The following is a 24,000-nucleotide window of genomic DNA, read 5'->3' on the forward strand; positions in this document are numbered from 1 at the left end:
ACACACACACACACACACACACACAAACATGGCAAAGCATGTCTCTCTTTCTGCTGCCTGTAAAGTTTTTCGAAGGTGACTCAGATGAGATGCAGATCAGATTAGGGGTGTAAATCACTAGTTTTATAACAATACAATATTATATTGATTTCTTTGGACAAAGATACGATATTTGCTAATAATTTCAAGTCTATCAAGAGACGATTTTGATTCAATTCAGGGGCCTGCGATTGATATAAGACTTTATCATATGCCCATTCAAGACAGTTACTATACATTTGTTGGAACAAAAAAGCAACTCAAATTTGATTTGACAATTTCATTACTGAGCCCTTATGGACATTTAAATTGAAAACAAACTATTCTTTCATAAAAAAGAAAAAGGTTCACTAATATTGGATTGTGGATCATTGAATTGAATCAATTTACTTATATCGATCTAAATCAATGTTATCCTTGCACCCCTAGATCAGATAGATACATGTTTTAATCAATCCTATGTTGTCTCCTGTCGGATTTTGGTGGCTGGACCCTAAGAGGACACTGTTTAGAGAGAGTGAGAAAATCAAACTGAAACTGTAAAGGTTGTGGGGCACACTGAGTGGGACGTGTCATCCCCATCCCCAATTGAAGTTAAGCCCCAATTGAAGTTAAGCCCAGAAATTCCACCCAGTTTCCATCAGCCATTGTTTGGCTGGTTGAGTCACTACACTGAATATGCATGTGTACCTAAAACTTTAGCGCGTAGCTTTTTTATAATAACGAACGTCCATTACATTCAAGCCATTTACAAATGAGTTGATACAAAGCCTGTTAGGACATCCAGCTTCACAAAAACTCTCTCCGTATTTCTCAATAGATAGAGAGAGAAAGATAGATAGATAGATAGATAGATAGATAGATAGATAGATAGAGAGAGAGAGAGAGAAGCAGAGAGAGAGAAAGGGGGGGGGGGGGGGGAGGAGAGAGAGAGATAGAGAGATACTTTATTCATCCCAAGGGAAATTTTAGGCATCCAGTTGCTTAGACAACTATAACCAAAACAAACACACATATATCTCACATGTATAAAATAATCACTCACAGACATTTAAAGAGTCAACAACTTGTGAAGTGATTACAAAGGTCTGGTATGGACTGACCATGTGATAATAATGGCTACGGCTAAGTTTAGAAAATTGTGTCTTCCGTCAACTTCCACACTAAAACTTAAGTGAAAATAATGATTTCTTCTGAAGAGTCCATCGTGTCTTTTTAATCCTCCGTGTCCTCCTTGGCTACAAGTAACTGTGTGGAGGAGGGGTGGGAGTGGTGCTTGCCGGAGTGGTGCTTACCGGAGGCTTGCGTCATGTGTGATGCAATGAATTCATCATGGGGGACAGAGAAACTACAGCTTTAAGCCAGCAGTTTGTGTGACAGCTAACATTGTGTGGGGACCTGTCTTTAGCAGAATGGATCTACGACCCCTGTGCAGGAGAGATCTGCACAAACTTCACCTGTGAGCTGGAGAACGGAGGTGACTTGTGTGGCTGTCCGGAGTTGCCCACCAGCACTGGAGGTGAGTGCTTCAACAATATCATGCATCTCTGCTTTTTCTTTTAAAAGATAATTTTTGGGTCATTTTAGGCTTTTAATGACAGGACAGCTGAAGAAATGAAAGGGGAGAGAGAGGGGGAATGACACACCGCAGGTCAGAGTCAAACCTGGGTCCGCTTCCTCGAGGAGTAAACCTCTATATATGGGCCACCGCTCTACGTACTGAACTCTTAATCCTGTCCCAGGATCAGGGTTTCCACGGGGGCGTAAAAAGTCTTTGCTGACGTATTGTGTTCTTGGTCTTAAATCATTTTAAACAGGTCTTAATCTTCCTACGTCAGTGTAACGCTACCTCTAATGCTCATTAACATGTTTGTTTTTTTGCGTTTGCTAGTCCAAATATAACCTCCTTATAATATAATATAATATAAATATAACTTCCTTTGCAGCCAAAAAAAACAAAATGTAATACTATACCTGGCTTCAATGGGAATCTTCTTGGTTCATAACATTCCAAATATGTAAACTGTTTTGTAAGTATGATCATAGAAGATTGTGTTTAATGGGGTTTGACTGTGTTTTCAGTAATTGTTGTGTTTGGTTATCTTGTTTTAAAATTAAGCACTGAAGCATTAAGAGGATTTAATTTTTTATTCTTTTCATGCTGCATGCCTGTGAGCAGGTAATGTGTGTTAAAGCATCAAGCTGCCTTACAGTATAATATTCTAAACTGTCAAATAGAGACATTTCTGTTATTTATTCTTTAGAGCTAAAATCGATCAATATTCATTTTTTAATTTACAATTATAGCATTTTTGATAAGAAGCCCTTCAATTTGGTTATTAAAGTTATTTACTAAATCTGACAATTTACGGTTGCAAAACACAATAATCTGAACTAAAATTCCTACATATACAATACATATACCAGTCTGTGAAAAGATAAAACCGGCCAATAATATCTGCCATGTCAACGTTGCAGTCGATCTCTATTATGAAAATTACTGCTGTATTTATTTTGCAAATACATGGCCATGTGAAAAATGTCTTTGCAACGTTTAAAATTTCTCACCACACTTCTGCAAATAATGTAATCATCCTTTCCTAAATAAGTCAGCATTAGACTGTTATTTTAAACTGTTATTTTGTAGTTAATATGTACTGCATGTGTGTACTAATAAACCCTTTCCTTCAGAATGTAATGTTCAGTGTAAAGGAAAATAAGCCTTAACCTAGATTTTTCACTGGGAGCGTCTGTGATGCGTTCCGGTTTTGTACGGTCCTCCGCCATGCGCCATACCACACCGGGAGCGTCTCGGAAGCAGAGCGTCTTGCCTGCCCAGATTTCATTGTCTCTATAAACTACTTTACAGAACAATCACGTGTGTCTTAAGCTAGTATCTACCTTCCACTCCTAGAACTCCTGTAATTAAACTCCACGCCTTCTTTTTTCTGGTGTTGTCGTTAAAAAAACATCTGTGATGTCTTATTAGGGTTTTTCCATCTCCAAGATCATGTCATTGTAAACGACATTGGAGTTGGGGGGGTTTAGTAAACTGACAGGATGCCCTCGCTGTTTGACTTCTTGTCCGGCTGTTCGCACGGCCCGCGGCTCATGTGGAAATAGACCGGGATGCGTATCTTTAGCGGAGCGGAGAGCCACTTCACAGACGCTTCTGGGACGCGCTGTGGTGCAGCTGGTGGAATATCAAGCGTTGACGGAGGTCGTGATGCGCCCGGGCCGCAGTGCAGACGCGCCCAATGGAAAATAGGGGTTAGGCAACATATTTACAGCATGATGGGCCACACTTTCCAGAAGTAATGCTATTGGTCTCCCACTGCTATGTACAGTATCTGATGTCTGTCTGTGTGTTTGGCAGGTGATGATGACATCATCCAGGCGGAGGTGAACTGTAAGCATGCCCAGATGGAGGTCTCCATTTCCAAGTGTAAGCTCTTCCAGCTGGGCTTTGAACGAGAGGACGTCCGGGTCAACGACGAGCACTGCGCCGGTATCGAGGGAGAGGACCGCATCTCCTTTCGCATCAACAACACCAAGGGACACTGTGGCTCCATCGTACAGGTCCGTTTCCATTCATTCCTAATCTTACAGCACCTCGGCAGGGTGCAATTTGTGAAAAAAGTAGGGGATGCAACAATGAAATCCCCCTTTCAGTACCATGGATAGTGACACTCGGGCCAGCAACGCCATAACAATTATTTATCAAAAACACTTCAATATTTTTTATGGAAAATAATCTCAAAATGAAAAAGCATGTGATCTCAACATAAAATAAACCGCTTTCAACAACGGTGAAAACAAAATACCCAAGAAAACATTTTTTTGTTACTCAGGAGTGTTTTAATCCACACCAGGACCTTTTTCCTAAACTTAACTGTACACTTCTCATGATGCTCACTTTTTCTGGCTAAACTCAACCACCATCCATGGCCCCTGAAAGGTCCTTTGAAAGGTCCCCTGGTGCTGCCTGTAGCACTATTCAAGTTACAGTACTTTACTTAGTTTACTTGTTATTATTGGGTCTGTTGGTGAAGTTACATTGATCACTTTGAGGTGAGGATACATTTAGTTCCCACCGATGATCAAAAATAATTCAGCAGAGGCAGGGATATGTAGACCAGAAAGGGGGATATCCCAGGCAATGATGTTGTAGCGTCTCTCATGTTTCAACTGTTGTCAAGCATTTGGTTCTCTGTCTCTTGACGGTGACTCTCCTAAATATGTCTCAATGCCAGTCGAACAGCACACACATCATGTATAAAAACACTGTGTGGATAGAGAGTGTGAACAACACCGGGAACATCATCACCAGAGACAAGACCATCAACGTGGAGTTCTCCTGCGCCTACGAACTGGACCTGAAGATCTCCCTGGAGACTGTCCTCAAGCCCATGCTCAGGTCAGATAGAGCACACGTAGACATTAGCTGTAGAATAATAAGTTTACTTCAATTAAAAAACGAAAACGCTACATCTACACATACCAACTGACTACATTCCTCCACCGCCCTCCAGTGTGATAAACCTCACCTTACCGACCCAGGAAGGAAACTTCATCACCAAGATGGCTCTATATAAGAACTCCTCATACAGGAACCCGTACAGGGAGGGGGAGGTGGTGCTGAGCACGCGAGACATCCTCTTCGTGGGTGTCTTTGTGGAAGGGGCAGATGAAAACCAGCTCATCCTCATAGTAAACATGTGCTGGGCCACGCCGTCCCGCTACAGCAATGACCGACTCCGCTACATCATCATAGAGAGAGGGTAGGTTTGGACACACACACGCACACACACACACACACACACACACACACACACACACACACACACACACACACACACACACACACACACACACACACAGACACACAATGTTAGCATCACAAGCACAGCACTGCTGCAATTTACGATTATTCGTATTATTTATTAAAGGTATAGTAAGTGAATTTAATCTTCAGTGAATAACTTCTCATGGTCACCCAGTTCTTTGTTTACTGTGTGCGCTAAAACAAAATTCTGTTTTCAATACGTGTACTTGTATTTACTACTAGTTGTCCTAGTTTGCACCTTCAGGGTTGAAAGCACTTAACTGGAAGTTGCTTTGAATTAAAGCGTCATCTAAAGGACATGTAATGTAATATTTGTTTGGCAGTTGAGTTCAAATATCAACAAACTTTGCGCAGAATCACTTACTGCACCTTTACTCTGTTGATTTTTTTAGGGCTGCACAATATGAAGGAAAATATCCAATTGCAAATATTTTTGGCTGATATTGCGATTGCGATGTGATTCACAATATCGGAGGGAATGATCATTTTTGTATCCTTTTTCTCATTTTCATTCAAAAAATATTCAAATTTGAATGATTAAAGTGGGATTTCTGTGTGATTTCTGCGAGGATCTGTACCAAACAAAGATGTTTTTTAGTCTGCAGGATAGGATTTGTAGGCCGGGTCGTCTGCAGTACCACAATACGTCATTCAGAATGGCTTGACACATATTTAATAAATATTGTGCCCATCTGTGATTTTGGTGATTTCCATACACGTGCAGCATTTTGTGCAGCCCTACGTTTTTTTTTTACTTTGGTTAGCCTTTAAAATATTAGAAAGTAGTGAAAACTGCTTTTTGAAATTTCCCAGAGCCGAACATTGCTTTTTTTAAATAGCTTGTTTTGTCTAAAATAAAGCGAACCAAACACCTGATAAGCAAGAACCTCTGCTTGGTAACAGTTAACATCCATCCCTCTCCAGGTGTCCAAACATTAAAGACAACACCATCGGCATGGCAGAGAACGGTGTGTCACTCACCTGTCGCTTCCACGTTACCGTCTTTAAGTTCATCGGGGACTATGAGGAGGTCCACCTCCACTGTGACGTCACCCTGTGCGACTCGGAAACAAACGCCTGCAAAGTGGTGAGGACATCTTGACATCTTCAAAGTAAAAGTGCTGATATAACAATGCCTGCTGTATTAATGTATGTGTACTGTGCATCCAGAACTGTCCACATAAGAGAAGAATGTACTCGGAGGAGAGTGACCATAAAGAGCACATACTGACTGTGGGACCCATTAGAAGGAGAGGTAAGTAAGGGCCGATCCAGGTGTTAAGAGCCAACTAACTACACTTTGCTTGATTTAACCTCTTTAATGGGTGGAAATTCAAGGCAAAACAGCTCCTAATTACATTTCTGATATCTTTAAGGAAGGATTTCAAAGACTGGAACAAAGCTGTCCACAGCTATTTAATCAAGTTCCAAAGCTTTTCCAGGATTTGCATGACTCACCTGTAAAGTTTCCCTTTAGAATTAGACTGGTGTGAGGAGGAAAACGGAGGCTGTGAGCAGATCTGCACCAGTAAGACGGCCGGACCGGTCTGCAGCTGTGTGACTGGGATGCTGCAAAGAGATGGGAAAAGCTGCCGGAGTAAGCACCAGACGCACATGTACTCACAAAACACACACACTGAAGTATGTCAAAGGTGTTCAATGTCATGTTGGCACGCACAATACAGAGGTTAAATTCACATTAAACCCACAATGACGGGATTAAAAAGAACGCTGCAAAAAACTGCGTTAGAAGGGCTTTTCAGAAATGATGATTAAATTCATCACTACTTGTGGTAGAGTCTGTAGTAACCGTTCTTCACATTTTCATCTTCCCCAATTTTACAATAAGCCTTGCTTGTCTCAGCCTAGATAGCTCTAGAAATTTCACGGGCGGCAGGTAATACAACTTTCCCTGACGTTAATAAGTAACACAAGCTGGACATTTGATGCAGAAATGAAGCGTTGAGAACCTGCTACCTGCGTCACTACACATGACCTGGATAGCTGAAGTAACCCTACTTTGATAGAGATAGGATCAAGAAATTAGCCTTTGTGGTTTATCTCATTTACCTCAGCGCTTGCCATAGTGTGCGTGGCCTCTGGTGCCGGCTATTTCTCAGTCACAGTACTGTTCAGTTTGGGTTTGGTTACATAAGGGAGAGTTAATTTACATACACTTTAACTCAGGTAGGAAAGCTGCCAGATGCTAAATAGTGGCGATACTAATCCTCTTTGCGCATGTCATTGTCATGCTTATGTCTGTAAACATAATTATTTTTGCCATTTACGGCTTACATGCTTTATACAATAACATAAAAACACATTGGTCTAAATAAATTAATCATAGTGTCATAGGTTTAACTTGTCATTAACCGCCTGCAGTATGTGATCTGCATGACAACATGCAAATAAATATTAAATTTTAAAAAGACATACAAGTTTAATCTATTATATCTATATTTTCAGTTTTTATCCCTGACTACATCATCTATGTTGTGACTGATATCAAGCCTCGATCAACTACTAATGTTATTTGTTTTGACATGTTTTAATGGAATACTATTTACATTGCATTTTGCATTAAAATAATTGTTTGTATCTCAACTTGAGTTGCATAGAAGTGCTGAAGCCCAAAAAAATAAAATGTAATCATGATAATAATAATAATAATAAAAAAAGTTCTGTCTTTCCATCCGAATATCTGATGTAAATGTGTACACTAAATCTGCAGTTTTTGCTTTGCTGAGATTAAACACGATTAAACATGAATAACATGTATTTTGGGTTTATATATACAGTATATACTGTAAATATATACTGTATGTGTGTGTACATATCTGTGTCTATAATACAATGAAAAACAGAAATAGCTACAAATATTCTCAAACAAAAAACATTAGCATCCAAAACAATTATAAAACAAACACATAATCAAAAATGAATCCATACAAAATACATAAACTTAAAAAAAAAAACTATAAACAAACAACACAATGATTATATATATATATATAAATTATATTCCCAAAAAAATCTGTAACACAATAAAAAGCGCCACTGAGTATAACTAATGCTTTTCTTCTTTTCCCAGCTGCGAGCTCGAGCTGTAACCTCACACCTGCGGTGTCTCTGCTGAGCGTCAGCACTGTGATCTCCATGTTCCCGGCTCGTATTCACACTCTCCTCTCCTAACACCCTGCCAACAAAGGGAGACAACAAATGAAAAAAGAACAAAACACAGAAAAGACTTGAAGATGCACAAAGTTTATCAGCGTTGATTAGCCAGTAGATCAGCTGTGTGCTCCAGTCCGAAAATCTAGACAGAATACACTGGGCATTCAGAATCGTCTGAGGCCACATAATCGTGATGCAACTGAAGGTCACTACACAAAAAAAGTAAGCCAGCTTTCCAGCCATGTAGACAAGTTTCACCCCAACTTCCCTACTGTTATTCTCCACCTCCACCAAATCCATAATATATCAGGACACATTGTGTATTATCATGTACTTAAAGCCACTATGTGTAGATTTTTTTTAAATGTAATTATAACATATTTCAAATTATTCTGATGGCTTTTGTTTGAAGAAAAATGAATGAATTACAGTCTGCCACAGTGTCTTTTTTATACTACCACCAGATGGCGCCAAAGTTTGACATGTTCTTATGCCATACATTGCACTCAGAGAGCGCAGATGTCTGCCAATCTCAGTGCCCTATCTCAATATTTTGCTGTGGAAATGTTACATAAAACACATTTTTCTTATTATTCCAACACCACATGAATGCAGCACAAACCTCCTATCTTGCAAAGTTAACAAAAATGACACTGCACAGTAATTTGTGTGTCTGCCCCATGACTCGGGTCTGCTCCCAAATGTAATGGGTTCTTGTTTCGCCCATGCTACACCCTTCCAACAAATTTCACGAAAAAGTCTTGCGGATAGACAAACAATCAAACAAACAAAAAAAACAGACAAACTGAAGTGAAGCCATACCCTAACCTCCATGGCGGAGGTGAATATGGGAGTGAACCAAAGACAATGGTTTTGAAGGGAAAAACATCCAATGTCCCGACCTCCACACCTTTACTTTACAATGCTATGAACACATTCTGCATTGGAACTGAAAGTAAATCACGAAATAGTTCCAGCTAATAAATAGTTGCGTAATGGACATAATGTCTAGGAATCAGAGTGGCATTATCTGGATACTGACATTTGCAATTACACCTGATATTAATAAACATTCTCGTCCTTTTGCTTCTGCGCACACTGTGATTGGATCTCAATACGGTAAAATAAGGTCAGCGGATGGGGGACTTGTCAGAAAACATCTGTGACTGTGAGGGTCTAGCTCTCCACAGCCACAATTAATCAAGTCCACAAGAGGCCTCAACCGGAACATCTGGAGACTTCCAGTTAGAGCAGCTGTATGAAACAATTAGTCGTTTAAATGATTGCTAGATTAACAGAAATGGTAACCGATTAATCCATTCATGTCATTCTTTAACCAAGAAGGCCAAACAGTGTCTACTTCCAGCTTGTCCCAGCTTCAGTTTTGATAATTTTCTGCCTCAAGAAAATAATTATCAGATAAATCGATAAAGTAAACAATGATCACACCCAGTCCTAAAAGCAGCAGGACTGCACATATCCTGCATAGATTATCATTGTCAATAGCGGTGAGAACAGCCAAAAATATCAGTTAATCTACATGGTTTGGTTTATGTTCCTTCTTACAGCACATTGTGTCTGCTCATGGCCCAGCTCCCTAACAGAGATGATAGAGTTTGTATCTTTAACGATTCACTCTGCAAGTACATGTTTTTCTTATCCAGATAATATAAATTAATACCAGGTGTACATGGGCTCTGATAGTGGAATAAAAGTCATTTGGCCAGGGGATCTACTGGCTAGCGTTAACCAGACATATGAACTTCTCGTTTGATGTCCAGACCAACTAAGTGACAGTGTTTAACATTTCAAATCAACAAAATCTACATCAGCTTGTGGCAGTGTAGAGCCTACGGATCAGGTAATGAGACTACACAGATGTCAAGGTGGAGTTTTTTGAATGAAGTGTGTGAGGAGAGCACCTCAACAGGAGTATTTTTAACTCAAATGTTAAATAATGTCAAACAGTAGAATAGTGCCCAGGTTGTGTTGCGGCTGTAAGAAATGCAATTTGTTAGCCATTAAAATATTAATCAGTTATAGTGTTGTAACACTCCTGCCAAAAAATATTGACTGTTGGCTCTGACGTATTGATTCTGAACAACATTTTGCCTTTTAGGGTGGACGTGTGAAGACATATTGTTAAGCTGTCAATAGAGTAAGGTTCTCCAAGTATGATCCCTTGTCAATGTTTTCTATTTGGCACCTTATGGGTGTTTATTGTCAATATATGTCACCACACATCATGTGTAACCCTTCAGTGTTCCTCACTGAAGCCAAGTCAAATTACTAGTTATAGAATAAGTAGCAGTTTTCCATAGGTCGGCCTGTTTTGCTACCTTCTATGTACAAATGTACAGTCCTTGTCTGTCAGTTTGGTGGTTTATGCCATGACTTCTTTTTTTTTTAATAATCAGTATCTTTTTTTATGTTCAAAAACATTACCCAAAATATGTTTTAGTTTTGAGAGCGGAGCCACCCAACTTTTAATAAATTAAGTTCTCAAAGTCGGTGTGAGTCAAGTTTATTTGATGTGGAGCATGCAGACGTGACAGACAGTGGGAGAAGAAGAACTCAGATCTTTTACTTAAGTAAAAATAGCAAGACCGTGGAGAAATTCTCTGTTACAAATAAAGATTCCAAACGTCACTTAAGTGAAAGTAAAAAAGTAAGTACCAAAGTGCAGAATGGCCCATTTTTTGATAATATAGATTATATCGTTGGATTATAATTATTGATGCATTAACCTTCTGAGGGTAGTTTAGATATATTTTTGTATTTTCCTTTTATGGATATTTCCACATAACTGATCCCCATGTGTTTCATATCAAAATGTTCAGAACAAACCCAGCGTTCTGCAAAGTGAAGCCAAATGGTGTAGTTTAGGTGGATTTTAGCGGATATATTGTACTATATAAATATATGGACCAGAATGGACATATGGGGTCTGGGTGTTCTCCCCCAGGGAAAATTATGAACGTCAAAGACTTCATTTTCCTGTATTCGGATACACTTAAATACACTCATTTACGGTGGAAATCTCTTTATTTAGCCTATGCAAAGGAAAACACAAATGCCAATTGAAAATATATCAAAAATATAATGGAAAGTATGTTGTTCCATTTAATTGCACAATTTAAACTGGGTATATGGAAATCCCAGAGCTTTCTTAGTTGTTATACTGCGTATACCTGCGTATCACGTAGACTACACCACTTGTGACGCCCAAAATTGTTCCAGAGCAATGTGTAAAGAGATAATTTGGCCCTAGGGCAGAAGTATTTCTCTAATCACTTGTGAAAACATACCTACACTTTTGTTTTGGTGCTTGAAATTAGTTAACAAAAGACTTCGGTTCACCAAAGTAGTGTAATATATGAATAAAATAGTAAATACATGTCAAAACTTTGATTTTGCAATTTGCTTTTTGTGTAGGAGTGATGTCAAACACAGCTTGGACTCATGGTGCGTCTTATGTCCTCAGAGGGTTAATGTGGGCATTACTTTAGTGTTGCAGCTGGCAAAGGTAAAGATCATTTTAACACCTTTCTATACTGCTGGGTAGTTTATCTATATTACATAATCATGTATTATTTGATTATATTTATCAATCTAAATCCACAAAGTAACTAAAGCTTTGCAAATAAATCCGTAGTAAAAAGTTACAATATTTGCCTCTGAAATGTGGAATTACTCATGTAAAGTACAGTAAATTACAAGTACCTTAAAATTGTCCTTAAGTACAGTACTTAAGTAAATATACTTAGCTATAGTCCACCTTTGAAGACAGTGTTAGTACTTACATGAGCCAGCAGAAAAACCTTTCCAATTGTATCAGTTTCTGTATTTCATGCAGTGATTCAGAAGGTGGGTAAACCTGGAACTATGCCTCCTAGCAAAACTAAATTCCAATCAAATGATTAGTCTCCTTCAGTCCACACCTTTTGATTGTGTTCAGTTACTTAAAAGTTGCAAAATCTATTCAAGTAAATTCTTTCTGTGCTGAAAAATTCCTTTGAAGCATTTATGTACACGGTAGTCATCCATCAACTAGCAGTGACCTTTAATACCTGAATATGGAATGAACATCAGACAGGACTTTCCTCCAGGAGACCGCTGTTTGTGTCCTGTGTGTAGGGTTGGGCATCAATCTGATTAGAACAATTCTGATTCCAAATCCGATTCTTCCTTTCAATTCCGCTTCTTATCAATATTTTATTTTATTTTATTTTATTTAAGTTTTTGGGCTTTTTGAAAGTGAAATAAAGCCACCCTTTAGAACACCACTTACTGTGCTCTATGGGTGCAACATGGAAGTACGGCGGCCGCTACGGAAACCAAAATGTGCACGTGTTCAATTAGGAAACGATTATTCCCAAACGATTCCAATATAAAAAAACATTTTTTTAAATCCACTTGAATCGTGATATTTTAAACGATTCCGAGTTGGCACCGGTTCTCGATGCCTAATCCTACCTGTGTGAAACCAAAAGTCAACGTTTTAACCTATAGGCATATAGCCACTTTACTAACGTCACATACACAACTAACAAACATAATCATTTAAACCCAAACCATACTCTCTTCCTTAACCTATAGTTGTGTGGCTTGAACACGTTCTGCACTGCAGAAGGCTTGGCAGGCGCACTGTTCACTCGTTTTGTGGGACATTTGTAAGTTAACCCATGGAAGAAATGTGCATAACTTTTCATAAGCTATCATATGAATCGTATGATGACACGTAGGCAGAGGGCAGGTTGACCCAGCAAACACTGAAAGTAAATCTTACTGATAGGACTCCAGAGTAGATGCATAGTAGTTAGTTGTAATCAGCAGCAGGTCTTTATGTAACGCTGTTCCTTTAGAGAAGCTGTGGATGATTAACTCCACCTGTGCTGTATATAATTAAACCCACCTGTGTGGACTTTAGTTTGTAATTGCCTACTGTATTCACACGCTGAGGAAAGGCACTGCCCAAAGTGTCAGTTCAGTAGCAATAAAAAATAATTCATTTGGAGTGCTGTCCTTGTAACTGTATCCTCTAGGGAAGCAGAAGACACACTCATATGCTGTTTGACTAAACTGTTAAAACTAACATTCAGTCATGATCATATAAAGGCTACATGCTCTTCAACCGTGTTCAGTTGACATGTTGGTATGCTGTCCCTTGTCCTCATTTTCCTCCCTTTGAGGTAAATGTGGAGAATGTTGTGTATGGTTACATAAGACTGTAGGTGTGTATTTATGGGTGGATGTGCATGTGTAAGCATGCATACAAATCAGTCTCTGTTTTATATATCTGTTAGTCATTGTCACTAATCACACATCCTAAATATTTCTTTCACTTACATAATTGTTAATAATTGTTACAGTATATTTATAGTACACTGCAACAGTGTGGAAGGCTTTTATTAGGTCATAGAAAATCATTACTTTTATTAGATGTCATTTCCGTGCATCTTTTATGCAACATGCTTCACGTTGGTATTTTGATTGTGCTTGATTCACTGCTCCCTGTTGAGACAGCTGAGTGACTCACTGTAAAGCTTTGGTTAAGTGAAGTTTATAGAAAAGATGTCCTGGGTTTGCTCAAACGTGAGTAGTGCTAAAGGTATTCCTTCCCTGACGTGCATGTGTGCAGAATACAGACCAAGCCTGGGGGTGGAGGAGAAAAGTGGAAGTACATGCTTGCATGTTGGAATGAAAGGCGCAGCTTTGTCATTTGAAGTTTTAATTAGTTGGCAGAGTGCTTTCACAATGATTTTCTTTTAGTGAGATTATTAAAATGTATTGCTTTCATGCACTCTTGTCTTGTTACATAACATGGCTTTCAGAGGTGAATATTAACAACAGTTCTGATGATAGCGTGTCAAATGGCTGTTATGTTGATCATACCTCTTGCATCAAGTTTTATTACCCTCAAAATGTCAGTTTTCACACATTCAACGGTATCACATATTAACGGTTAATGATTTAATAAATATTGTTTTCAATAAAGGTGTTGAAACAAAAGGCCACAGAGGGCTTTTAAAAAATCAATTGGGTTTGTTACCCTTGAAATATTAGTTGACATTTCGGGTGTCTAAACTGTAAGGGGTTCACCCTCTGGGAGAATGAATGGGTTTAGCACATTTTACATGGATATCCTTCATTAAAAATTAAAGCTCCATGTGCAGAATTTGTATGTAATTATAGCATCAATGAAATTATTATGGCGATTTAAGTTTTTGTTTTGCTGTTTTGTTGTGCCTTTCATTCTAAATAGAGAAGCAACAGTCTGTGTTGCTGTCTGCCACAGTGTCTTTTTATTTGACCACTGGCAGGCGCTAACATTGGACACGTTGGAAATTCTGCACTACGGGCAGTCATGGTCTGCAGAGAAAAATCCAAATTACTTTGATGAGCCACTGACTTCCCCTAGTGCCACTATAAAGTTGCCTTTTTTGGTTTTCAGGGAAATATCCCAACAACTATTGAATGGATTGCAATAAAACTTGGTTCAGACATGCATGTTCCCCTCAGGATGAATTGTAAGAACACTGGTGATGCTTCAACTGTACTGTGTGTTTAGTTGTTATTGGCAAATGTTAGCATGCTACCACGCTAATCTAAAATGGTGACATTACAACTGCTAAACATCAGCATGTTAACATCATTGTGGCAATACTAGCATGCTGACATTAAGCTGATGTGGTAGGCCGGTGATGCACAGATCTCAAATTAGTCTATCCCCGACGTTCCACTTCCTGGATTACTCAAGTGCCGTCGGAAATTACGCCCGATGTCACTCTTTTCAGCCCGATGTCCGTCACCTGTTGTAATTTTAAACTCCGGTCGATGTATGAGGACTCTGGTTAACTGACAGCTAGACTATCTGTCCAATCTGAGTTGTCTGTTGCATGACTAAAATGACCTTTGAACGTACACGTGCTCCACCAAAACAAGTTCCTTCAGAAGGCTGCAGACCCTCTTACGCAAGGCTGTGGAGGGAGGAAAGCCTGGTAATGCGAAACTAGGGACGAATAACCAACTCCTGACTGATCATTGTCAGCCTCCCTATAAATGAAAGCATGTAAGGTTGAGCAGATTAAAAGTCAAGATTCGTCAGCAGCTCCCCACCTCAATGCAACAACTGCATGCTCTTGGACAAGTCATTCCTGATTTGATGAATCTGTCATGCGTAGAATGTGTCTTCTTTAATGCGTTTGGGTGGTTAATTATAAGGTTTGTGCAAAGTGATTCCTTCACTCAGTGTTCTTGTTGGGTTTGCATGTACAGTACATGAGTACTATTTGAGTGTTCTCTCACTGACGCACTGTAAACACTATTTGTTTTCCATGGTGTGGCAGCAGGGTGTGAATGAGATTGCATGTAGTAGTCAGTTACTGTTGAGATTGCCATAATATTTCATGTTTACAGTCACAATCTCCAGAGGATAGATCCTAATGTTATTGATCACAAGCCCACGCATCAAACCAAAATGACCCATTTTTATACAATAAATATTAAAATGTAAAATAAATCACCTTACGTTTTAATGCGCACATTTCTACACCCAAGGGAGTACACCTTTATGTTATTCATTCCATCCAACAGACTGAAGAGCCTTAGTTTTGTTTAATTATGAGACATATTGTGTGGTTTTACACCGGATTCATCAGCTATGGTGTGTGATTCTGAAAGCACTAGACTCAGTGATTTGTAAGAACATGTAAAGGTTTACAAGGCCAGCTATCAAGCTTCTTATCAGACTCAGAGCTGTTTCTCTGTCAAGTCAGAACCACAGTCTAAAGAGCAAGGTCAGCACGTCTCTGTGCTCGGGGCTGAGGATTTTGGGCGGTGGAATAAAGCTGACTGGAGCTTTAATTTTCTGCTAACACATTATGTTTGTTCTACCTTCTTTTTAAACCACCCACACATAGGTTTCATTTCATAATCTAACAGGCAAAAATTACTACATTTCTTCCCCAATAATAGCACACAATACTGGCTCATTGCACCTTGTTCTTAACGCCACCTTGTCAATAAAACGTGAATATTGTTGAATGTTGAGTGGTATCATAGAAACCTGGGAACTGTGATAGTTATTTCTGCCGTTTTGTTGCTTCTTATTCTGTTTCTCCCTCACCACATGGTGTGGGAGATATGGGTTCGATTCCCACTGCAATGCATACACCAATGTGTCCCTGAGCAAGACACTTCACCCCTACTTGCACCAGAGGCCTGCAACCTCTGATATATAGCAATTGTAAGTCGCGTTGGATAAAAGCGTCAGCTAAATGACATGTTATTTAATGTAATACATGCTGACTGGAAGTGAGTGAACTCAAACCTTACACTTGTGCCCTCGGCACTAAATTATAGAGCTCATTCGATTAAGTCTATGGTTGTAAGTTTGAGTAATTGGGAAATATTGCAGAAGAATAAATACAAAATAATATTCACTACAGAATGGGTTTAGTCAAAATACACAGCTAGATACAATGCAAAACTCAAAAAGACCACTCTAAACTTTTTCACTGGAAACAACGAGAGACATATTTAAACCCTTCTGAGTAAAAATACTCAAAAACTAATATCCTTACAGCTATGAAAGATTACAATTACTTAAAAACTCTGTCTGTCAGTTGTTAGAAGTTCCATTGGAAAGATATTTCCCCTCTAAACTTGTTGGATGGTTAAATTACTGTTAAGAGTTCCAAAAAGATTAAATCATCAAGTATAACAATATAATACGACAATACATACATACACACACACATACATACATACATACATACATACACACATACATGCATGCATACAGACATACACACATACATGCATATATACACACATACACACATACACACATACACACACACACATACATACACACACACACATACAAACATATATACATACACACACACACACATTCATACATACATTCACACCCGGACTTGCACTGACACTTTTGACTGATATTTTATGGTTAATGTACTTTTACAGCCTTGTTGTTGTTGTTGTTGTTGTTGTTGTTGTTGTTGTTGTTACTGTTGTTACTGTTATTATTGGTTTCTCTATGCTGTCTTTTTTACTGTATTTCTTGTTAAAACGGATGCTGGAAATTTCAATTCCGTGTGGGAGTCATCCCAATAGGATTAATAAAGTCTGTGTAAAATTGTGTAGCCAAACTTTGTGTTTTCTTCTTTCTCCTACCCCGCTTACATGGGCTAGCAGTAGTTCCGTCCGTGAGGACTTGGCTTGGGAACACTGTATTTTTCAATGCACCAAGAATAGTGATAATGTTTCCCACAGCACCTGAAGGCAGCGCCGGTCTTCACTGGGTGGGAGGGGGATGTTTACAGCACGCAGTTAAAACTCCAACGCACGCGCTACCTCCGTTATATTCTCTAACACAGTCAGGCTGTGGGCAGGTGCGGGGCAGAGGAGACAGACCCACAACCCACAGAAACAGCAGGACGACAGGCGACCTGACTGTCTTTCGCTCAATTATTAATTAATTATCTGTGACTTAAGCCTGTCAGCGGATTTTAACGATGCCCAGCTGCATTGGACTGCACTAACGTTATACCATCCCGGGCTCGGACACATTCAACAGCGCAACCATGCCGTCTCTGCGACACTCGTACACGGTGACTTTACCGGAGGAGACACCGGCCGCTTTCCCCATAGACAAACCCGAGCTGCGGCGAAAGAGTCCTTCGTTGTCCCGGTCCAAGCTGGTGTCCACATTCATGGGTCTAATCATCAACCAGGCCAAGGTGAGTCCTTCATCACTACTGCTTCTGCCTCACCTTTCTGAAAGCAGTATCCTCCTCTTCCTGATACCTTTTTTTGGGGGTAACTTGTTACAAACATGACCACCCTTTTTACCGTCTGTAGTAGCCTACAGAAAAAAAATGGTAGTCTTGTACAGACTCTGTTCCTGACTTTATAAAGTTCGTATGTAGGCCTAACAGGCTATAGCCTACTGTGTATTACCAGTTGTATAAAACAGCTATAGGCTGGGGGCTCAGCCTCGACAAGGGGGTAGGCCATGCCCCCCCTGCTGATATTTTTAAGTATGGATAGTAAGTAAGTTGCATTCTTAACATTAGCAATGCTATTTGGATACTTTCAGAAAAGGGAAAATAACTTGTTTTCTTCCCTTTGTCTCAAATGTGATAGAAAAACTACATTTCACCCATATATATCATGTAAAACCTGTGTGATTTGTTTCTTAAGAAGGGGCAAGTGAAAGTTTGTTGATTTTTATGCAAGTTTGGTTTTAGGCCCGTAAATCATAACGTACAGGACGCTGACAAAGAATATTTCACAGTATTTCCATGCAACTGTAAACAATTACTCCCATCAAGCAAAAAATAAAAATTGGGACACTTTAGCAGAGAAATTTGGAAGAATAAACACTATGAAATACAGTAAAGTCATTGTAAGTCATGAGTTGAATTGACGCTATGCAGATGACAGACTTTTTTTGTGCACATTTTAAAAGAAGAAATTGTAAAAATCCCAGCAATCTTGAATTCCCTTCTCGTTTTATTCAGCTGAAACCATATGGAAAGCCATAGAGAGCGTTGTGGGGGTCCAACACTGACCTTTAGGCCCTTAAGGGGCAAAGGGCAGGGCTGTGAGCACACATTAACACAATGCAGGGGGAGTTGGGGAACATGGGCTGCCTGCATCCAAGTAACAATGTGAGTGTGGCAGTTTTTTTGCGTTGCTGGGATGAGCGTTGCGGGTCTGGTTTGCAAATGAGTTTGCTTAGGTCACAGGATACACTTCAAGTCTTGTGTCCTTGATAATACTGAAAAGGATACTATTAGCATCTGAGTGGTATGCATGCTTGTGTTTACACAGGACTTACAATATCTTATTGCGCTAACTTTTCTTAGTGTAACTGTGTAGTTAAACGAAGGCGATTGATTGGTTGGTACACCACTTTGGTCTGGACTTTAACATCTCCACAACTATTGGATGGATTGCTGTGATATTTGATGAAGACAATGATGATGCCTAGAGGATTAAACCTAATGATTAATAACTTTTCATCTAGCGTCAACATCAGGTTTTTTTGTTATCGATTAATCTGCTTATCAATCAGTTTATCATTTCGGTCTATAAAATACCAAAAACTAACTTTTCATAAATCCCAAAAAAGATGATGTCGTCAAATAGTTTTTGTGTGGCCAACAGTCCTCCAACCATATACCGTATGTGTAGTTTACCATCACATACTGTAAGACTGGAAGGAAAAAAAAAGCAGCCAATCCTGGGATTTGAGATGCTGGAGCCAGGGAATTTTGACTTTTTAGCTTGAAAATGGTTTAAACGCTTAATTAATAAGATGGTTACTGATTTTTTTATTTTTCTGTCGATCAACTAATCAATCAATCAACAAATTGTTGCAGCTTTATTCATTTTTATCCATAAATTTGTCCAATTGATGTTTTATGACCAGTGTTAAGTATCTAATGTTAGCATGCTGTCACACTAAACTAAGAGGGGGAACAAGCATCTTAGATCTTGGCATGTGAATATCTTAGCATGCTGACATTAGCATAGAGCCTCGCGGAGCTGCTGCCATGGCTGTAGACTCTTAGTCAACTTTATTACAATCAACTTTTTTTCCTCTCTCACTTTTGAAGATTTCTGTGCTTCTTTTTTTTTTTAAACTGTATCAAAGTTGGCAGTTATGTAAAAAACTTCCCTCCCAGTGCATTTTAAATAATGTTTTGAGTATGTTTTGTCTGTATTATTTTCTCTAATTACTACAGTTTTAGAAAAGTACAAATAATTCAACTTGAGTATGGTATTTCTGACCTCTCCCAGTCCTGCTGTTACGTAATGTACCAGAGATTCATGTTTATACTGTCTCCAAGGGAGTGGCATGTGTGCAGGAGTGTTGTTTCCTTCGTCACAGTGTTTAGCCTTGACCAGACATGCATAGCTGGTAGGACATTGCGTTCTCTAGCTCTCTTTCTCTCCTTTTCTCTGAAGTCATGCCAAGCAGTGGAGAGCAGTTCTGCGCAGAGAGATTACCTGAACGCATCACTTCCTCGGCTTTTGGATGGGTCTTTTAAATCACCAGCCGCTTGCTGAGCGTGCCGCTGGTCAGCATTCACCAGAGCAGTGCAGCAGATTGGAACTCGGGACCATATGGTCACCTTCAAATGCTGCAGAGAAGCAGAGAGCCACAAAGGGGGAAAATAAATGAAATTTCAGCCAAGATGGCTGTTGAAAGTTCATACTGTTCACAGTTCTATTTTCAGCTTTTGGAACAGCGTGACGGCCATCACAAGGCTCTAAACTGCTCCACTGAATGTCTTGATAACAATACTTATTAAGTGTAAGCAATTACTTACTTTATGCTTGGCTCCGAATCACACGTCATATCTCCACGTCTGGCCGCTGTAACACAGATATCATGCATTTGTTGTGATAACAGAAGTGCCACAGGAGAGGCACAAACATCCGGACAGTAGAACTCAAAGTATAATTAGGAAAAAAACGGTTAAATACAGGTAGCTGACGTAGCTGCTCAGTTTACGGTTTGTGTGCGTACATAGTGTATGTGTGTGTTGCGCCTTCATGTGTGCTTCCGTCAACGTGTTGCTGCCTTGACGCTGTTGTTTCCACATGGAGCTTCTCAGACGTCAGCAGAGGCATCGATGCATATTACACTTTTACTATGTTCCCTCATTCAGTATGAGCTACAGGTCACAAGCCAATATGTCACCTGTTGATGCTCTGATACCGTCACTGGTATAGAAAACAAAACTATTCAATTTGGGTTCAGGGACAACCTGATTTTAAGCGGGTGACATTTAGATGGACTTTTTTTTTCCTACTTTGTCTAAACCATCTTATATTAAAAACTGAAATGTTTTTTTCTTTGTACATTGTATGAATCTTTTCAATTGACCTCGGCCCGTAAACCAGCATGAACCAAGCTGGTAGTGCCAAGCCTGACTCGATATCTGAAAAAATATTTTTGTTCTATGTACTATATATACAGTATGTATTTATTTTTTAATATGGAGAAAGATAAGATCATATTCCTGAATTACCTGGCACAAACCTGACCTGAAACCAGTACTTTTTTTAGGTTGAAACCAGTGTTAAATAGGTTGAAACATGAAAGACCTTTTGAGATGAATGGGTAACAGCATGTACAGTAAGTAACATTTCAGTGTGAAGCAGTCCCAGTTACGTTTCACCACATTTAGATTAAGTTAAACCTACATGTCTACGCATCTTTGTATCTGCAAATATATTGTCCTATAATAAAAAAAGGGAATTCTTTGGCAAAATTTGACCTTGTCAACTGCAAAACCCACTACCTGTCAGCCCATACATGCTGGATACATGTAATTGAGTTGATCTAAATGTTGTTTTAAAGGCTTTCCATACTGACAAAAACGAAATTTTGGGTAATACACCAGGTGCTTGTGATTGCGTTGTAATTTCTCTGTCAGCAGTGGCTTTCAGAGCCTTGCATCAGTCTGCCCTACAGATGAATAACACTACACTACCAGTGGCACCAGATATGTTGTTGGTCCGTGACTCAGGCAGCAATGTGAAACTCTTCACACAAACAAGTTAACACCACGTTGTGTTCCGCAGATTCTCACTAGAGCTTTCTCTTCGGTCTGCTTGTGTGATGTCACGGTGCTGTGAATGGCAGCTGCAGGGAGAGGTCAGGGCACACTGAGGTATTTCATCCGAGCATGTGGAGCAGGAGCTGATATCCACAGCACAGTGCTGCCAACAATGTGACCATCAGATGGTGTGGGTTGAAAAAACAGCCAGTAAGTCCATTGAGGCTTAAACACACTTGAGGAATGTAACAAGGTGCTGTCACTCATTAGTTACATCACACTGAGAGCATGCGCAAGCTGATCTGTTGGGGGTACAGCAGGCTATACTAACCGGGAAAGAACAAGAAATGTATGTATAGACACTCTCTGCATGTGTATCTGTAGCATCAACACATCTTTACATATTCACTTGACATGTCAATATAATTGAGACACACAAAGAAATAGCTCAGAAGACTGTTGGTCTCTATTAGTTCATTTATGGTTTAAAGCTTTAGGGCATAACATTTTCATATTAATAAACGTCCTTCACATTCAAGCCATTGCCAAATGAGTTGATGCAAAGCTATTTAGGATGATCAGCTCCACAAAACTCTGTGTTTCTCAGGATGGCTATGTTCAGAAGATTGTGTCGTCCAGCAACTCTCCCACGCAGAAACTCGAGTTCTGAAGAGTTCATTTTGGGTTTTTTAATTCTCTGTGTCCTCCTTGGCTTCTCGCTCCGTCAGCGGTGAAAGAGTTGACTATGGCTAACGTTCGAGATGCTAAGCCAACGTCACAACCAAACGTTACCGATTAAGTGGATTACATGGTCCCCACGTCGACCCAATTATGAGCCCAAGAAAGTCAAAATCAAAAACAAATCAAATGTCGGCCCCATTAATAACCCTCATTTGCACATATTGGGTCTACGTGAAGCCAATCAGGAAATGTTTAGAATTCATTCTCATCTTGGGCCCCCACGAACATCTTTGCCATATTATTTTTGCAGGATGCGTCGGCACTTTGTTTGTCCGTTCAAAAAGTAATGAAAAAGATGAATTTACATATTCCCTTCAGGACTTTAACTGTTGAATAAATGCATTACACAAAATGTATCTGCAGTAACACTAAATATTTCTGCTGGGTCTTTCTTTGAATGTGTATGATACCGTTATGTGTTATCTGTTCAGTGAATAATTCTTCAAAAAAATGCATGAATGAACTAAAATCTCCTCCCTCTCTATTTGAATAGAACAAGAGTCCTCAAGGCCTGGTGGGACTGAGGAACCTGGGCAACACGGTGAGGGCTTTTACTTCACTTTGTGGTCGGATGTACAACTTGCTGCACTTTGACCTGCTGAGTCAGGATCTTCTTCGAATAAACTTTTGTGTTTATTTGTGTGTTCCAGTGTTTCATGAACTCCATCCTTCAATGTCTGAGTAACACTAGCGAGCTGAGAGATTACTGCCTTAGAAACATCCATCGAACAGACCTCAACAACAATTGCACGGCCAACGCTGCTCTCATGGAAGGTAAGAGAGACCACATGTCAGCAGCATGACGAGGACCAACGTAGAGCTGTGTAGTGCCTCTTCAATGTGTAATCACTTCTAAGGCTCAGCACTAAGTATAACTCACTGCTAAAGATCTGACAACGCTATACTGTGATCGCTTTCACTGGAAATAATGACCACACACAGAGCAGATACCTAACTGGACTCAGATGTCACAATACTCAACTACAATTACATAATAATTCATACTACAATTATAGTTCTCAGCTAAATTAAATGTGTGCTGGCAGGACAACAAAAGTTCCTATTTAACTCTGACAGGGCTTTTTCAGAGGGTATGTTTGCACAGCATGTTTTCCCGCAGAGTGTGCATATCTCTAATAAAAAACTGTATTTTCCCAACGCTCATTACAAAAAGCCATATCTTTTGTGTCATGACTTTGTATAACGTTTTTGAAATTAGTACAAAAAAGTTGTCTCATCTGGCAAAAATGTTGTCTCATCTGGTCTTCAGTTTAGTTTTTTTTTTTTTAGAATCAGTCATTTATGTGACATGCAGAGAAAAATCTGCATCTTTAGAAGATGCCGATTTTGGGAAAACAAATGCTACCCTCAGAGGATCCAGAGTCGGTGTCATCATTTTATCAAGTGGCATACTTTTGTAAAGGGTAGTGTTGCTTATTATGGTCTCATTTTCTCTCATCATTATTTGCCTCTCCTTGCTTCAGAGTTTGCAAAGCTGACTCAGAGCCTGTGGACTTCTGTGGACAACGAGGCCATCAGTCCCTCTGATTTCAGGAGCCAGATCCAGAGATATGCTCCCAAATTTGTGGGCTGCAA

General features: G+C 39.5%; 2 protein-coding genes and 1 long non-coding RNA gene across 5 annotated transcripts in view; 2 read left to right on the forward strand and 1 right to left on the reverse strand.

Moving 5' to 3' along the window:
• The window catches only part of tecta (tectorin alpha), a 25,914-nt gene extending 17,249 nt beyond the window's left edge, over window positions 1-8,665 (forward strand). Inside the window, exons 17-24 of one of the 2 annotated variants that reach the window (XM_032534158.1) lie at window positions 1,448-1,558; window positions 3,416-3,618; window positions 4,293-4,456; window positions 4,572-4,820; window positions 5,810-5,972; window positions 6,056-6,140; window positions 6,363-6,482; window positions 7,977-8,665. In XM_032534158.1, the coding sequence (XP_032390049.1) occupies window positions 1,448-1,558; window positions 3,416-3,618; window positions 4,293-4,456; window positions 4,572-4,820; window positions 5,810-5,972; window positions 6,056-6,140; window positions 6,363-6,482; window positions 7,977-8,077 (1,196 nt within the window). In that variant the 3' untranslated portion in view covers window positions 8,078-8,665. Of the gene's footprint in view, window positions 1-1,447; window positions 1,559-3,415; window positions 3,619-4,292; window positions 4,457-4,571; window positions 4,821-5,809; window positions 5,973-6,055; window positions 6,141-6,362; window positions 6,483-7,976 lie in introns of those variants that run through there. The other variant, XR_004334718.1, reaches the window with a different exon arrangement.
• On the reverse strand, window positions 5,195-23,280 carry LOC116700735 (uncharacterized). Its single transcript, XR_004334719.1, has 3 exons — window positions 23,271-23,280; window positions 5,707-5,710; window positions 5,195-5,259 (listed from the first exon to the last, which is right to left on the reverse strand). It is a non-coding gene; the product is annotated as an uncharacterized LOC116700735 (long non-coding RNA).
• The window catches only part of LOC116700732 (ubiquitin carboxyl-terminal hydrolase 2), a 10,971-nt gene continuing 4,433 nt past the window's right edge, over window positions 17,463-24,000 (forward strand). Inside the window, exons 1-5 of one of the 2 annotated variants that reach the window (XM_032534161.1) lie at window positions 17,740-17,826; window positions 21,750-21,873; window positions 22,898-22,945; window positions 23,055-23,178; window positions 23,889-24,000. In XM_032534161.1, coding sequence (XP_032390052.1) covers window positions 23,061-23,178; window positions 23,889-24,000 — 230 coding nt within the window. In that variant the 5' untranslated portion in view covers window positions 17,740-17,826; window positions 21,750-21,873; window positions 22,898-22,945; window positions 23,055-23,060. Of the gene's footprint in view, window positions 17,827-21,749; window positions 21,874-22,897; window positions 22,946-23,054; window positions 23,179-23,888 lie in introns of both variants that reach the window. The other variant, XM_032534160.1, reaches the window with a different exon arrangement.

This window comes from Etheostoma spectabile, chromosome 13 (genome assembly GCF_008692095.1).
Source record: "Etheostoma spectabile isolate EspeVRDwgs_2016 chromosome 13, UIUC_Espe_1.0, whole genome shotgun sequence".
In the NCBI taxonomy this organism is placed as follows: Eukaryota; Metazoa; Chordata; class Actinopteri; order Perciformes; family Percidae; genus Etheostoma; species Etheostoma spectabile.